At 41.8% G+C, this 15,370-nt stretch overlaps 1 protein-coding gene across 4 annotated transcripts in view; it reads right to left on the bottom strand.

Annotated features, from left to right (window-relative positions):
- Nucleotides 1-15,370, bottom strand: part of LOC135514101 (inositol polyphosphate-5-phosphatase A-like) — a 57,296-nt gene that overhangs the window by 21,715 nt on the left and 20,211 nt on the right. For all 4 annotated transcript variants that reach the window (XM_064937309.1, XM_064937306.1, XM_064937308.1 and 1 more), the window contains 3 exons: nt 1,605-1,646; nt 1,053-1,153; nt 634-721 (listed from right to left, as the gene is read on the bottom strand). In XM_064937309.1, the coding sequence (XP_064793381.1) occupies nt 634-721; nt 1,053-1,153; nt 1,605-1,622 (207 nt within the window). In that variant the 5' untranslated portion in view covers nt 1,623-1,646. The remainder of the gene's footprint in view (nt 1-633; nt 722-1,052; nt 1,154-1,604; nt 1,647-15,370) is intronic.

Here is a 15,370-nt window from a genome sequence, read left to right as displayed (position 1 = left end):
ATTTAAGTAAGACCTTTACAGAACGGATGTCCTGAAGATAGCATTTTGCTTTGGCAAGCATAAAATGTATATTGATATTCTAATATGCAATATTCCCTCTCAGGGCATTTATATAAAGGGCCTTTGGCCCTCAGTAGAGCAGTAGTATGGAGCAGGGCCCCACCTTGTGGTCACAGAGGTACACTGCTGTCTGAACAATAATTTGACTGTCGTAGGAGATGCAAGCTCTTCTAAAGGCTGGCACACATTCCACCGAATATGGATCTAGCATTTATCTACTGATCGTTCACCGCACTGTGTTTTAGGGATCACCCGCTGTAATGTCTGACAGCCTCATTTTCACACGATTCTACATGTAAAACTCAGAGGTGTTCAGAGGTGCTAAGTAATCTCGGCCAGCAAATGCTATTAGTGTGTCTGAGCCCTAAAGACAAAGACACCAATGGTAACTCTTGTAAGGATTTACACAACATGTCATTGCTTTACCTAGGCCTCATGTCCATCAAGCTCCACTGCATTACTATATCGATGTTCATGACAAACAACTGAAATTGGTGTAAACCTAGACCAAGCATTGTGGTTACAGAGAGTCTCTCAATTCAACTTCAGTCAGTTGATCACTGTATTACTTACAGTGAAACTGTCCACGTTCTTGAAGTGGTTGTCCACATAGGTGCAGACCCTGTCAAAGTCCCTCATCTCCTCATTGGACTCAATGTTACTGAAGACCAGAGGAGAGAAGAATAGGCTGAACATATTGCTGCATACGATATCACAGTATCATTACTTTTTAGGGACTTGGCTGTCTGGTGGGAGGTGTGGACAGTAGATGTCTGAGGTTATGATAACATCATATAGTCTTTCACACAGATTTTATAAAAATGTTCACAGTTAAAATCCCTTCTGGCACATCACCTGCCAGATAAATAATGAGAGTTATACTGCTGATCAGATAAAATAGTCAGAAAACTATAATGAGTCTAGGCAGCATTTATGAATACTTTGGCACATGAACCATGGAGTTTGGCACAGTGATGTGAGTGATATCTTACCAAAAGAAGTTCTCTGCATGGCCCATGTTGACCATGTAGTCCTTTCCTCCAACCTCCTGGAAATGCAGGGCGATGAAGCGTGGTTTGTGACTCTGGACTGTCTGTGAAAAAACAGAGACATCAGACAGGCTGTCAATCTACCACAATCATGTGCCATAATCGTGGTAAGTGTGGGGCTAGCTACTGAATTCTGGTAAGTAAATATTATTTCTTAAGATTACTTTTACAACTTTGGACTTTTACGAGGCATAATGTGTTGGCTAAATAGTAGAACGTGTCTTTTCCACCTCTTTGGGAATGGAGCCAGTATCTAATGACTGATATTGAAAAGCTTGAGTAGCAAGGACAGTTTATAATGCCCATATCTGGTCAAAGTCCACCATCCAGGAGTGCTCATGGTTTGGTCACAGAATGAGTGAGTGACTTAAGGTGTTTGCATCTGAACAGTAAAACAGCTGACCTACGTAGTAACAGTAAGGAAGAGTCACAGAGATATTTGTTTTACTTGAGGATCCATTCTATAGTGGACACCTGAGAGGGATCCAAACTCACCCCAAAGAATTCTCGCATCCAGTCACTCTCAATCTCACCCACCTGTTGGTTTAAAAACATAAATATTTTAAATTCACACATGGTTTCTACCACTTAGCCTACAGTCAAATATAATAACTGAACAGTTGAGACATACAACACAAAGGGCATAAACATAATGGTTTAAATGAGATCCTGGAAGTTATCATGTCAACCCAGGTGTACCAATCAACCTGACCAGGCACCTTTCCTCTCCACTGACCATGTTTAATAATATATTAGCATTTGACAGTGGAGGATATAAAACATGCAGAAAGGTGGATAAACACAACACGGTCTTGTCAAACATTTTGGTGGGAAATACAGTAAGGCAGACACCCACCATGATTGACCAAACAGGTAAGATATGTTGAACACTTAACTAATGCAATACACAATGTTAATGTGAGATTAAACTAGCTATTTGTCCTTCCATTTTGTTTCACCTCTTAAATGTGAAGTCCCCATGTTTGGTGACCCTATTAGATTTTTTTAATTCAATTCAGTCTGGTATGAGAACAGTAGCCCCTATCTGCAAAAGCAGGGTGTATGCGGAAAGCTGAGTGTCTTGGTTATTGATATGTGCCTTAATCTTTGTGTGATTTACTACCATATATTGGCATACGAATGTATAAGGGCACGCAGAGCAGATGACCTAATTTCAAGATGGCTGTTACCTACATTCCGGTTTGCGTTGTGAGGCATGAACGAAATAAACAGGAAATACGTTTATTCACACCGAAAGCCGGGACTCCACATATCATGAGGATGTCTTATTTGTCTATTTGTGACCTACTGTTATTGATCACAAGCCCCGAGAGTCAAAATGTTTATTTTACACAACGTTTATATCAAACAGCAAACATCTTACAAGGTAAGCTTTGATTTGGTCTGTGTTTGAGCTATAACTACATGGGGTTATGAAATTAATCCTTAAGTTGGTAGGAACAAATCTAACATATTTCCAATATTATCTGATGATGTATGACTTAATGGCAACATCAAATGTCCACCGAGTGATTATCTTAGCGCTTGAAAAATATGATGTGTCCTGCTTACGTGGCGTAGCCATCCATTACGCAGGGGATTGGCTACTATGGCACATTGACAGTCTTGTAGCCGATGAGATAAGCTTTCCAGGGATATGCAGTTGACCTGGGTGGGACAAAGCAAGGCCTAGAACCTTATGTGTAACGCTTCGATTACACCGACAGCATCCTTGCGCAAAATAGCACCCTGCATCATCTGGATATGTATGCAACAAAAGTTAAACATTCACCTTCTGCTATCATTCCTGTCAAGCCGTCACACATACAGTTTGACACATATGTTTGATAAATCTAAAGTATACACCACTCTACAACTGCAACGCAATGCTGCAAGGCAAACGCAGCATTTCATTGGAAATGAATGTAATTCTGATGTACCAAAATGCAATGATGCTGTCGGTGTGATCGAAGTGTAATGCAAACCATTGCTACCTGACTCAGAGACGAGACGCATCGGGCACGCTACATTACATTGTAAACAGATTTCATAGCTTTAATTTCATAATTTTAGCATAAAAGATGGTTTCTCAAGGGGGGAAGAAAAGGTCAAAACTAAGAATATCGTAACAGGAAGCTAAAAAGAGACAATTATGAAAATGTATACTGGAGTTGGACTCGGATCAGGGGAATGATTTGGACTCGGATCAGGGGAATGATTTGGACTCGGATCAGGGGAATGATTTGGACTCGGATCAGGGGAATGATTTGGACTCGGATCAGGGGAATGATTTGGACTCGGATCAGGGGAATGATTTGGACTCGGATCAGGGGAAGGAGTTGGACTCGGATCAGGGGAATGATTTGGACTCGGATCAGGGGAATGATTTGGACTCGGATCAGGGGAAGGAGTTGGACTCGGATCAGGGGAATGATTTGGACGAGGATTTCGACTCGGACGACGAAGATTGTTTTTGATCTGTAAGTCAATTATTTTCATAACTTTAAATAGCTAATTTATTATATTTATTTCATTTTTTAAATATGTTGTCTGATTTGTGTGCTTTAGATTTAGTTTATAGGCCTATGTAATAAGTCATTTCAATGTTATATAATTCCAAAGTAGTTACTGTCCATGTTTCATATTAGTTCACTGTTCTTAGTTAAATTCTTTTATCTTTGGAGAGACCATTACACTCTCATGGCCATTGTTTATTTGTGGTTCTCACCTCTGCCTTTGTCTCCAAAGTGTTACTGTTAGCAATGTGTGTGTGTGTTTCACACCTTCTATGCAAGTCAAATCAGATCAAATTGTATATGTTACATGCGCTGAATACAAAAGGTACATTTTAAATGCTTACAAGCCATTAACCAACAATACAGATAAGAAAAACATGTTAAGAAAGTATTTACTAAAATAAACTGAAGTGAAAAAAATAAGAAAAATAGAAAAATAACAATTAAGGGGCAACTATAAAATAACAGTAGCGAGGCTATATACAGGGGGTACCAGTACATAGTCAATGTGTGGGGGCACCGGTTAGGTGAGGTAATTGAGCTAATGTGTACTGATAGGTAGAGGTAAAGTGACTATGCATAGATAATAAACAGACTGTAGCAGCAGCGTAAAAATGACAATGCAAATAGTCCGGGTAGCCATTTGATTAGTTGTTCAGGAGTCCTAAGGCTTTGGGGTAGAAGCTGTTAAGAAGCCTTTTGGACCTAGACTTGGTTCTCCGGTACCACTTGCCATGAAATAGCAGGAAGTCTATGACTAGGGTGGCTGGAGTCTTTAGGCAATTTTTTGGGCCAACCTCTGACACTGCCTGGTATAGAGGTCCTGGATGGCAGGAAGCTTGGTCACCGTGATGTACTGGGCCGTACGCACTACCCTCTGCAGTGTCTTGCGGTCGGAGGCCGAGCAGTTGCCATACCAGGTGGTGACACAACCAGTCAGGATGCTCTTCATGGTGCAGCTGCATAACTTTTTGAGGATCTGAGGACCTATGCCAAATCTCCTGAGGGGGAATAAGCATTGTCATGGCCTCTTCACGACTGTCTTGGTGTATTTGGACCATGATAGTTTGTTGAAGCTCTCATCCTGCTCCACTAAAGCCCCGTTGATGAGAATGGGGGCGTGCTCGGTCCTCCTTTTCCTGTGGTCGACATCATCTCCTTGTCTTGAGCACATTGAGGGAGAGGTTGATATCCTGGCACCACACTGCCAGGTCTCTGACCTCCCCTATAGGCTGTCTCATCGTTGTCTGTGATCAGGTTGTCGTCAGCAAACTTAATGATGGTGTTGGAGTCATGGGTGAGGAAGTACAGGAGGGGACTGAACACGCATCCCTGAGGGGCCTCTGTGTTGAGGATCAGCGTGGCAGATGTCGTTACCTAACCTTAGCACCTGGGGGCGACCCGTCAGGAAGTCCAGGATCCAGTTACAGAGGGAGGTGTTTAGTCCCAGGGTCCTTCATTTAGTGATGAGCTTTGAGTCCTGGTAATCCGTCTGGCCCTGCGGCCTTGTGAATGTTGACTTGTTTAAAGGTCTTACTCACATCGGCTACGGAGAGCGTGATCACACAGTTGTCCGGAGCAGCTGATGCTCTCATGCTTCAGTGTTGTTAGCCTCGAAGCAAGCATAGAAGGCATTTAGCTTGTCTGGTAGGCTTGTGTCACTGGGCAGCTTGCGGCTGTGCTTCCCTTTGTAGTCCATAATAGTTTGCAAGCCCTGCCACATCCGACAAGCATCGGAGCCGGTTTAGTACGATTCAATCTTAGTCCTGTATTGATGCTTTGCCTGTTTGATGGTTCGTCGGAGGGCATAGTGGGATTTCTTATAAGCGTCCCGCTCCCTTTAGCTCAGTGCAGATGTCGCCTGTAATCCATGGCTTCTGGTTGGGGTATGTACATACAGTCACTGTGGGGACGACCTCATCGATGCACTTATTGATGAAGTCAGTGACTGATGTGGTGTACTCAATGCCATCGGAAGAATATCGGAACACATTCTAGTCTGTGCTAGAAAAACAGTCCTGTAGCTTAACACCTGCGTCGTCTGACCACTTCCTTATTGAGTGAGTCATTGGTACTTCCTGCTTTGGTTTTACTTGTAAACAGGAATCAGGAGGATAGTTATGGTCAGATTTGCCAAATGGACCGAAAATCCAGCCAGCTGTATGTTATCTATGTCATCGTTCGGTTACAGTTTTTAATGTCCCGTTGGTAGGATAGTCTTGATCGGAGCTCATCCATTTTGTTATCCAATGACTGCACTTTGGCTAATAGGACTGATGGTAGAGGGGGATTACTCACTCGCTGTCAGATCCTTACAAGGCACCCCCGACCTACGTCCCCGATATCTGTCTCTTCTTCATGCGAATGATGGGGATTTGGGCCTTGTCGGGTGTCTGAAGTAAATCCTCCACGTCTGACTCGTTAAAGAAAAAATCTTTGTCCAGTATGAGGTGAGTAATCGCTGTCCTGATATCCAGAAGCTCTTTTCTGTCATAAGAGACAGTGGCAGAAACATTATGTACAAAATAAGTTACAAATAATGTGAAAAAACACACACAATAGCACAATTGGTGAGAAGCCCGTAAAACGGCAACCATCTCCTCCGGCACCATCATCACTCACTGTACAGATAAAGTTTAGGCTTTTTTTTTTACTCACAGTAATGTCATTTTGTAAATTTTGTCAACTGTAATTCTGTGTCTTACAACAATATCCCTTTTTTTATTCACCACAGAGTGGAGAATGCAGATGATTTAGATGGTGATGTTTGGGAGCCATCCCTCTCAGCAAGAGCCCCCAACGGTCTAGGTTTTTACCACCCACTGCTATGTCAATCACCCCGTCTGATGGTTCTCCATCCACTTTTCATAGACCTCTTGAAAAAGAAAATGGTGTTTGTGGCACCATTCGTCCTAACAGAATCGGGTTCCCCAAGACCAAGGTAAAAGACATGACAAAGACAGCAGAGAGGGGGACCATACGTTGGATCAGGACTAACAAGCTGGTTTTGTGAAATGGAAGGAAACTAGGAAAGTAACCATGCTCACTACACAGCATAAGGCATTCAATAACAACCATGTCTCAAGGAGGGTGAAAAAGGAAGAATATCCCCATTCCTGTTTCTTGTGAAGGACTACAATCCCAGCATGGGGAGTGTCGACCTATCTGATGCTCCGATAGGCTACTACCAGGTCCTCCACAAGACCAGGAAGAGGTATGACTTTTTTTTACTACTTTGTGGACATTGCAACAGTAAATGCTTCCATTCTCCACATGCAGATGGCCAAAGCAAAAGGTCAAAACCCTCTCTCCCAGTTGGCCTTCCAAGAGCAGCTGGTATTGGAAATGGCTGAATTGGGGACCAAAGCAACCATCACAATACACCCCACTCAAGGTGAGCGGCACTATCCAACACATGCCAAAAGAAAAATGGAAGAACTGAAAGCATTGCACAAAACACATGGGGGGGGGTGAAATGACTGATCTTCTGTCCGAAATGGCTGTTTGCTTTTTGTTTCCTGGCAGAGAGGGACTGCTTCAAAGACTATCACGACATGCACAAGCTAAGTTGAAAGTGAAATATCATTGTCTACACCTGGAATGTAAAACAAACACCATTTGTAAATAGTTCAGCTTATTTCTGTATTTGCACCTTTTTTAGTGAAGGACACGTGTGTAACCAAGTTTGTGTTTGATAAAACATGCTTATATATATTTTTTTTATGTCTCTGTTATATTGTTTTTGTTAACAGTTCATTTGTATGTGGGACCAATACATTGGATATGCCGAGGCTAAACATTCAGGCACTTTGGAGAGGTTGAAAAAAACTATTGGATATCCCCTGTATGTCCCCCGACACCACCACAATGTTTGAGAGAGGTTGATGTTGTAGAGTTTTGTTTTTATAGTGAACACTAACTTTTAGGCACATCCAGTGTGCAAAAACAGTGCAATTACCACATTGACACTTTGAAGAAGTTGAAAGGACACTTGAATGTATCCTGCATACACCATAACACCACCACAATGTATGAGTGAGGTAGATATGGTGTCTTTATACTGAACAAATAGCATTTAGGGATTGCAAATATGTAATAGCACTGTAATTATCTAGTTTAGACTTTTCCCACTAGAACATCTGCCCATTTCTAGTTGTTAGGTCTATCAATACCATTTTTCTTCTGATATTGTTCACATGTTGTGGAAGCCATCTGGTGTGTTTCCAGCTCTGGGCATCAATAATTCACTTATAGCATTTAGATTACTTTTAAAATAAAATAACTGTTATTTTGTGTGTGCTTGGTCTTGTGTATTCTGAACTATGTAACTCCTATATTCTTATAATTTCCTCATAATCACCCAGATCTCATCTTTCCAAATATACCAAGTGTCAAATAGCAGTTATTTTGGGGTGTCTATTTAGGCAGAAATCAACATTTCTCAATTGCATCCAAGAGGTTAATGACTGTTATTCAATGAAACATTTCCAGGGAAACCCTGTGAGCAACTGAGTATCCAGAGTACTGTGGGTGTTTTGGTGTTTCCCCGCAATGCCAGACCAGAATACAGATGGTGTTGTCTTTTCCAGGGCCAGCCTGATCCAGGCCAACCTGCCAGAGTGGTAGCAGCACCACACTGCCTTTGCATAGGGCATTTGCATGGCTGAATGACTGCTGCTGCCCACCGTACCCAGGCTATGAGACCTGACAGGAGGTGTACTCATCCATAATACAGGTGTCTGACTGAAGAAGCCCAACTGCATGTGTCCTCATGCCTCATGGGACAGTATTATCTTCGTCCAGCAAAACTCATCCATAAAAACATAATGGTTAGGTCTAACAGATGCTGAGATACAATTTCTAATTGCAAAGCTTTTTATTGAAGGTTTGGTGTCTGAACCAACATTTCATTACAGTGCTGTATTTCCATTTTCTTCCGTTTCTTAGGGTAGAACATTTTATACAGACGCAGCAAGATGTAACAAGGTAAAAATTCAAAATCCTGAAAACCCACCCAAAGATCATATGAAATGACATACAAAAGGATCCACGGCACTCTGATCTGAAGTCCTTTCGAAGTAACAGAAAGGGTTTGCTACAGAAAGTGAAACTTTCCCTATTCTGATCCCAACACAATATTGACACAATGCTCTTTAAAAGGTAGAGAACGCCAAGATAAATGTATGTCCATCTAGGGTTGCACATTTCGGGGAATATTTAGGTGGAAACTTTCTGTGGGAATTAACGGGAATATATGGGAATTAGTATTAATACCATTTCAAATGTTTTTTGCATTGGCTATATTTACCATATCATAGGGAGACAGAAACATAACATGTTTATCATAAGTAGACATAATTGCAAATAATGAAACCCTTCCAATAGAAATCAAATGTAAAATATTAGTTACGAATTGAACTTTAATTAAATGAGTTGACTCATTCATCGCATCTCCCAAAAACATTTTCAACATACATCTGTAAAATAATAGTCTAGCAACTAAAGCTTGGTTGCCTTCCTCTCAGGCTTCCATGTCTTCTCCCTGGACCTCATCAATGTCCACCTCTTGAACATCAGACTCTTGAGGCCTCATCATCACTGTCACTTTCCAACCTTGTTGAGGATTGCTTGTTGTAAGACTCAAAAAAACTCAAATTTGCCCAGATGGCCACCAATTTTTCAACCCTTGGTCAGCCTGTTGCGTACTTTGGTGTGTGTTCCCAAACAAGGACCAGTTACGCTCTGAGGTGGCTGATGTTGGTGGGATTTGGAGAATGATGAAGGCAACAGGGGAAAGAGCCTTAAATCCACAAAGTCCCTTCCACCAGGTGGCTGATGAGATATGTTGGCACGACTGCCATATTGCATCTCCATCCCAAAAGCCCTTGCTTGGAAGTGTACCTCGCTAGACTGCCAAGAACCTTGCCCTCATCCAGGCCAAGGTGGTGAGACACGGTAGTGATGGCACCATAGACCTAGTTGATCTCTGCACAAGACAGGATGCTCTTGCCAGCACACTTGGGGTCCAACATGTACGCTGCGGTGTGTATGGGCTTCAGGCAGAAGTCTTCATGCTTTTTGATGTATTTCAGAATTGCATTTTCCTCAGGTTGGAGCAACAATGAAATGGGCAGGGCAGTACAGATTTCTTCTCTTACATTTGCAAGCAGAGTCTGAACATCAGACAGGATGGAATTCTCCCTCAATCCATGCAATGGCTACTGCTATAGGTTTCAGGAGTTTCAGGCTGCTTACCACTCTCTCCCAAAATACATCATCCAGGAGGATCCTCTTGATGGGGCTGTCCATATCAGCAGACTGTAATATGGCCATTTCTTGGAGAGACTCCTTCCCCTACAGAAGAATGTCAAACATGATGACAACACCACCCGTTGCTGGGCAGCTTCAATGTGGCGCTCTTATTCTTCTCACTTTGCTTGGGGAGGTACATTGCTGCTATAACTTGATGACCCTTCACATACCTAACCATTTCCTTGGCTCTCTTGTAGAGTGTATCCATTGTTTTCAGTGACATGATGTCCCAGGGGAGCAGATTCAATGGGTGTGATGTGAGGGTAGGACTCCTCCACTTTCGACCAAGCAGCCTTCATGTTCGCAGCATTGTCTGTCACCAGTGGAAATACCTTCTGTGGTCCAAGGTCATTGATAACTGCCTTCAGCTCATCTGCAATGTAGAGACCGGTGTGTCTATTGTCCCTTGTGTCTGTGCGCTTGTAGAATACTTGTTAGGTGTGGAGATGATGTAGTTAATTATTCCTTGCCCACAAACATTCGACAACCCATCAGAGAGGATTGCAATACAGTCTGCTTTCTCTATGATTTGCTTGACCTTCACTTGAACTCTGCATCCAGCAAATGAGTATATTAAGCATGTCTGGTTGGAGGGGTGTATGCTGGGTGACGGACATTCAGAAATACACATTGCCTGTGAGCATCAGCGGTGAACCAGTTGCATACACAGCTCGAGCAAGACATTCATCAGCATTTCTCTGACTACGTTCCTCCATTGAGTCAAAGTGCTATTGATAAGGTGTCCGATTCATCATTTTTTTTTTATACCTCAAATAGAAGTAGAGGGAATTTTGTCAGAGGTTGCTTGTTGCGGAGTGAACTTTATGCACTGGGCCAGATGATTCTGCATCTTTGTTGCATTCTTCACATATTATATGATTTGGCACAGTATTTGCAAATGTATACAGCTTTTCCTTCAACATTAGCTGCGGTCTCCCAACATCAGAGTGCCTGTGGCATATTCCTGTAAATATTAGAAGAAAAAAATGTAAAAGAAAAACCAGATACAATTCCATGTACAGATAAATAGTTAAATTAAACAACTCCTTTGTAAGATAAATGTTTAAAAATGAAACATGAATGGAAACAGATGAATTAACACTCCTCAGTTAGCAGGCTCAAGAGCAAGCTAAAACCAATATGGTAGCAAAAACTAACCATCAGAAATGGTTAACAAGTTAGAAATTATTTAAACACACTTTTCTGGAGGTTACTATTTACTGGTTAACAAAAAATCATGTATGTCATAAAATACACTGCTCAAAAAAATAAAGGGAACACTAAAATAACACATCCTAGATCTGAATGAATGAAATATTCTTATTAAATACTTTTTTCTTTACATAGTTGAATGTGCTGACAACAAAATCACACAAAAATGATCAATGGGAATCAAATATCAACCCATGGAGGTCTGGAGTTGGTGTCAGACTCAAAATTAAAGTGGAAAACCACACTACAGGCTGATCCAACTTTGATGTAATGTCCTTAAAACAAGTCAAAATGAGGCTCAGTAGTGTGTGTGGCCTCCACGTACCTGTATGACCGCCCTACAACGCCTGGGCATGCTCCTGATGAGGTGGCGGATGGTCTCCTGAGGGATATCCTCCCAGACCTGGACTAAAGCATCCGCCAACTCCTGGACAGTCTGTGGTGCAACATGACGTTGGTGGATGGAGCGAGACATGATGTCCCAGATGTGCTCAATTGGATTCAGGTCTGGGGAACGGGCGGGCCAATCCATAGCATCAATGCCTTCCTCTTGCAGGAACTGCTGACACACTCCAGCCACATGAAGTCTAGCACATGGAGGGCTGTGCGGCCCCCCAAAGAAATGCCACCCCACACCATGACTGACCCACCGCCAAACCGGTCATGCTGGAGGATGTTGCAGGCAGCAGAACGTTCTCCACGGCGTCTCCAGACTATGTCACTATGTCATGTGCTCAGTGTGAACCTGCTTTCATCTGTGAAGAGCACAGGGCGCCAGTGGCGAATTTGCCAATCTTGGTGTTCTCTGGCAAATGCCAATTGTCCTGCACGGTGTTGGGCTGTAAGCACAACCCTCACTTGTGGACGTCGGGCCCTCATACCACCCTCATGGAGTCTGTTTCTGACCGTTTGAGCAGACACATGCACATTTGTGGCCTGCTGGAGGTCATTTTGCAGGGCTCTGGCAGTGCTCCTCCTGCTCCTCCTTGCACAAAGGCGGAGGTAGCGGTCCTGCTGCTGGGTTGTTGCCGTCCTACGGCCTCCTCCACATCTCCTGACGTACTTGCCTGCCTCCTGGTAGCGCCTCCACGCTCTGGACACTACGCTGACAGACACAGCAAACCTTCTTGCCACAGCTCGCATTGATGTTCCATCCTGGATGAGCTGCACTACCTGAGCCACTTGTGTGGGTTGTAGACTCAGTCTCATGCTACCACTAGAGTGAAAGCACCGCCAGCATTCAAAAGTGACCAAAACATCAGCCAGGAAGCATAGGAACTGAGAAGTGGTCTGTGGTCACCACCTGCAGAACCACTCATTTCTTGGTGGTGTCTTGCTAATTGCCTATAATTTCCACCTGTTGTCTATTCCATTTGCACAACAGCATTTGAAATTTATTGTCAATCAGTGTTGCTTCCTAAGTGGACAGTTTTATTTCACAGAAGTGTGATTGACTTGGAGTTACATTGTGTTGTTTAAGTGTTCCCTTTATTTTTTTGAGCAGTGTATACTCACCCACCCATTATTGTAATCAAAACTTACCAGAAAGCATGTAGTCCTTGGCTCAGACAGTGTAGTAGTGGCCTCAATAGCATCTCATTAGTGTGCAAGATCTTGAGAATCAACTGTACATGTGATGGAAGAATGCACTGTGCATGCAGAGGGTTGCAATTCCATTGAATTGGGGATAGTTTAACCAAAATATGCCACAAGACCTAGAATTGCCATGTGTATCCCACAAAAAAAAGGTTCACTGTTATAAGCTAACTTATTTTATGAATTTAAGCAAAATTCCCCAAATTCTAGGGCTTAACTTCCCATGGAAAATTTACCGGAAGGTTTCCGACCCTATGTCCATCTAACATCGACTGTTTTTCTGACCAGGGTAATTATATTATTTCCATTGCTATGACCTTAACTGTATACTGTGCCAACAGGATGTCTGCTGACTGAGGCAACAACACCAGGCATGTTTAATAGCAAAAACCTGTAGATGATCCTGACCCATCATCCATGTCCTGTACAACCATCAATCTCTGCTCCATCATGCCCTCTAACGAAAAGTCAGCCAACATAGAAATTATTCTAAACCTAGAGGTGATTTATACTGTTCTCCTCAACAACAAAATGTCCTTTCATTTCATGGCCTGGTGACTTTCATGTGCATTGATTTGATTTAAAAGCACACATTAGCCCTAACAAAGCTTGATTTCCAGTGCAGACCCCTCACTTTTCCTTCATGTAAACAGGCCCTAAAAAGCGAGGCCAGCCAATGGGATCTAACATGTTTTCAACAGTGCCATATACGGCAACCGGAAACATGGTCCTGAGCCAAATTTCCATGAGTGTAAGTTCCTCCCTCCCATTCAGTCACGATGACAGTCAAGCCCCTTTTTCCCAAACACCACAGCCCAAAACTAAAGACTAACGAACATGGAGTTTATCAGAGCACAACCACCTAAAGTAGGGCTAGTGATTCCTCAAAAAACCCAGACCAAAAAAAAGACAGAGGTTTTCATATACTGCAATCCATAGAATAGTCTTTGAGTAAGGATTGTTGACTTATATTTGACATGTGCATCTAAAAGTATAACTTCAAAATAATTTATCAAAGTTGGCGGGTTGTTTCAGCAAGCCATGACACCCACCATCTCAGATTGTTATGAAATCGTTTCTGTAGTTGGGGCTCCCGAGTGGCGCAGCGGTCTAAGGCACTGCATCTCAGTGCTCGAGGCATCACTACAGACACCCTGGTTCAAATCCAGGCTGTATCACAGCATTGTCTGGTGTAGGCTGCCATTGTAATTAAAATGTTTTTAACTGACTTGCCTAGTTAAATATATATTTCACCTTTATTTAAGTAGTTAGAACCCGATAAGATTAGAATTCCTTCAACGTGATTTTGTTCAAATATAATTTACTCTGAGAAATTAAGCTAATTGATTGCACCAAAATCTGACATTTTAATTCATAGGATTCATATAATATTCAATAAATAAAGAACACCCGATTTGGAACAAAACCAATTATAAAAATTATAAAGACATGAGGAATCCAAAGAAATGGTCAATCACGAACCCCCCACACCAATCCCAACCCAACAATGAGTATACAGTATCAGTTCTCAATGTCTGACAAGGAGTATGGAGCTGCGGCTCTGAGTATTGTTTCTTCATCCTATGTAATGTATATTCCCCCTCCAGTTCAGAGAAATTGAAGTTGTTAGGTGAATGTCCCATCCTACAATCCCGATATTACCAAGTTCTGATCACTAGATTTAAAAAAAAAAATCTCTCAATGTTAAAGGGATAGTTAAAGCAAATTACTAAATGACCTAAATGAGTTTCCAGTCTATGGAAAGGTATGACAACAACCCATGCTTTGGTTTTGTTTCCCTGGCCACTGTTTTCAAATGCTAACGTTTGAGCATTTCACAAATCCAATTCAAGTCAATGGTAACTAAATAATTTGGGTGTTTCATATCCAAACCATCTATAAGTAACATTGTGTAAATCAATCTATTGTTGTATACTTTAGGATGATTTGAACATGACGTGTGAAAATGCTAATATACGGTACCAGTCAAAAGTTTGGACACAATCATTCAAGGGTTTTATTTTATTTTTTACTATTTTCTACATTGAAATAACATACGGAATCATGTAGCAACCAAAAGAAAGTGTTCAACTCTGGGTCTTCCTTTCCTATGGCAGTCCTCATGAGAGCCAGTTATCATAGCTCAATGGTTTTTGCAACTACACTTGAAGAAACATTCAGAGTTCTTGACATTTTCCGGATTGACTGACCTTCATTTCTTAAAGTAATGACGGACTGTTGTTTGTCTTTGCTTATTTGAGCTGTTCTTGACATAATATGGACTTAGTCTTTTATCAAATAGTCTATCTTCTGTATACCACTCCTACCTTGTCACAACACAACTGATTGGCTCAAACGCATTAAGAAGGAAATAAATTCAACAAATTAACAAGGCACACCTGTTAATTGAAATGAATTCCAGATGACTACAGCATGAAGCTGGTTGATAGAATGCCAAGCGTGTGCAAAGCTGTCATGAAGGCAAAGGGTGGCTACTTTGAAGAATCTCAAATACAAAATATATTTTGATTTGTTTAACACTTTTTTGGTTACTACATTATTCCATATGTATTATTTCATCATTTTAATGTCTTCACTATTATTCTACAATGTAGAAAATAGTAA

The sequence above is a fragment of the Oncorhynchus masou genome, chromosome 25 (genome assembly GCF_036934945.1).
Source record: "Oncorhynchus masou masou isolate Uvic2021 chromosome 25, UVic_Omas_1.1, whole genome shotgun sequence".
NCBI lineage: Eukaryota > Metazoa > Chordata > Actinopteri > Salmoniformes > Salmonidae > Oncorhynchus > Oncorhynchus masou.
Note: the sequence above shows the minus strand (reverse complement) of the source record. Positions and strands in the feature narration are given on the sequence as shown.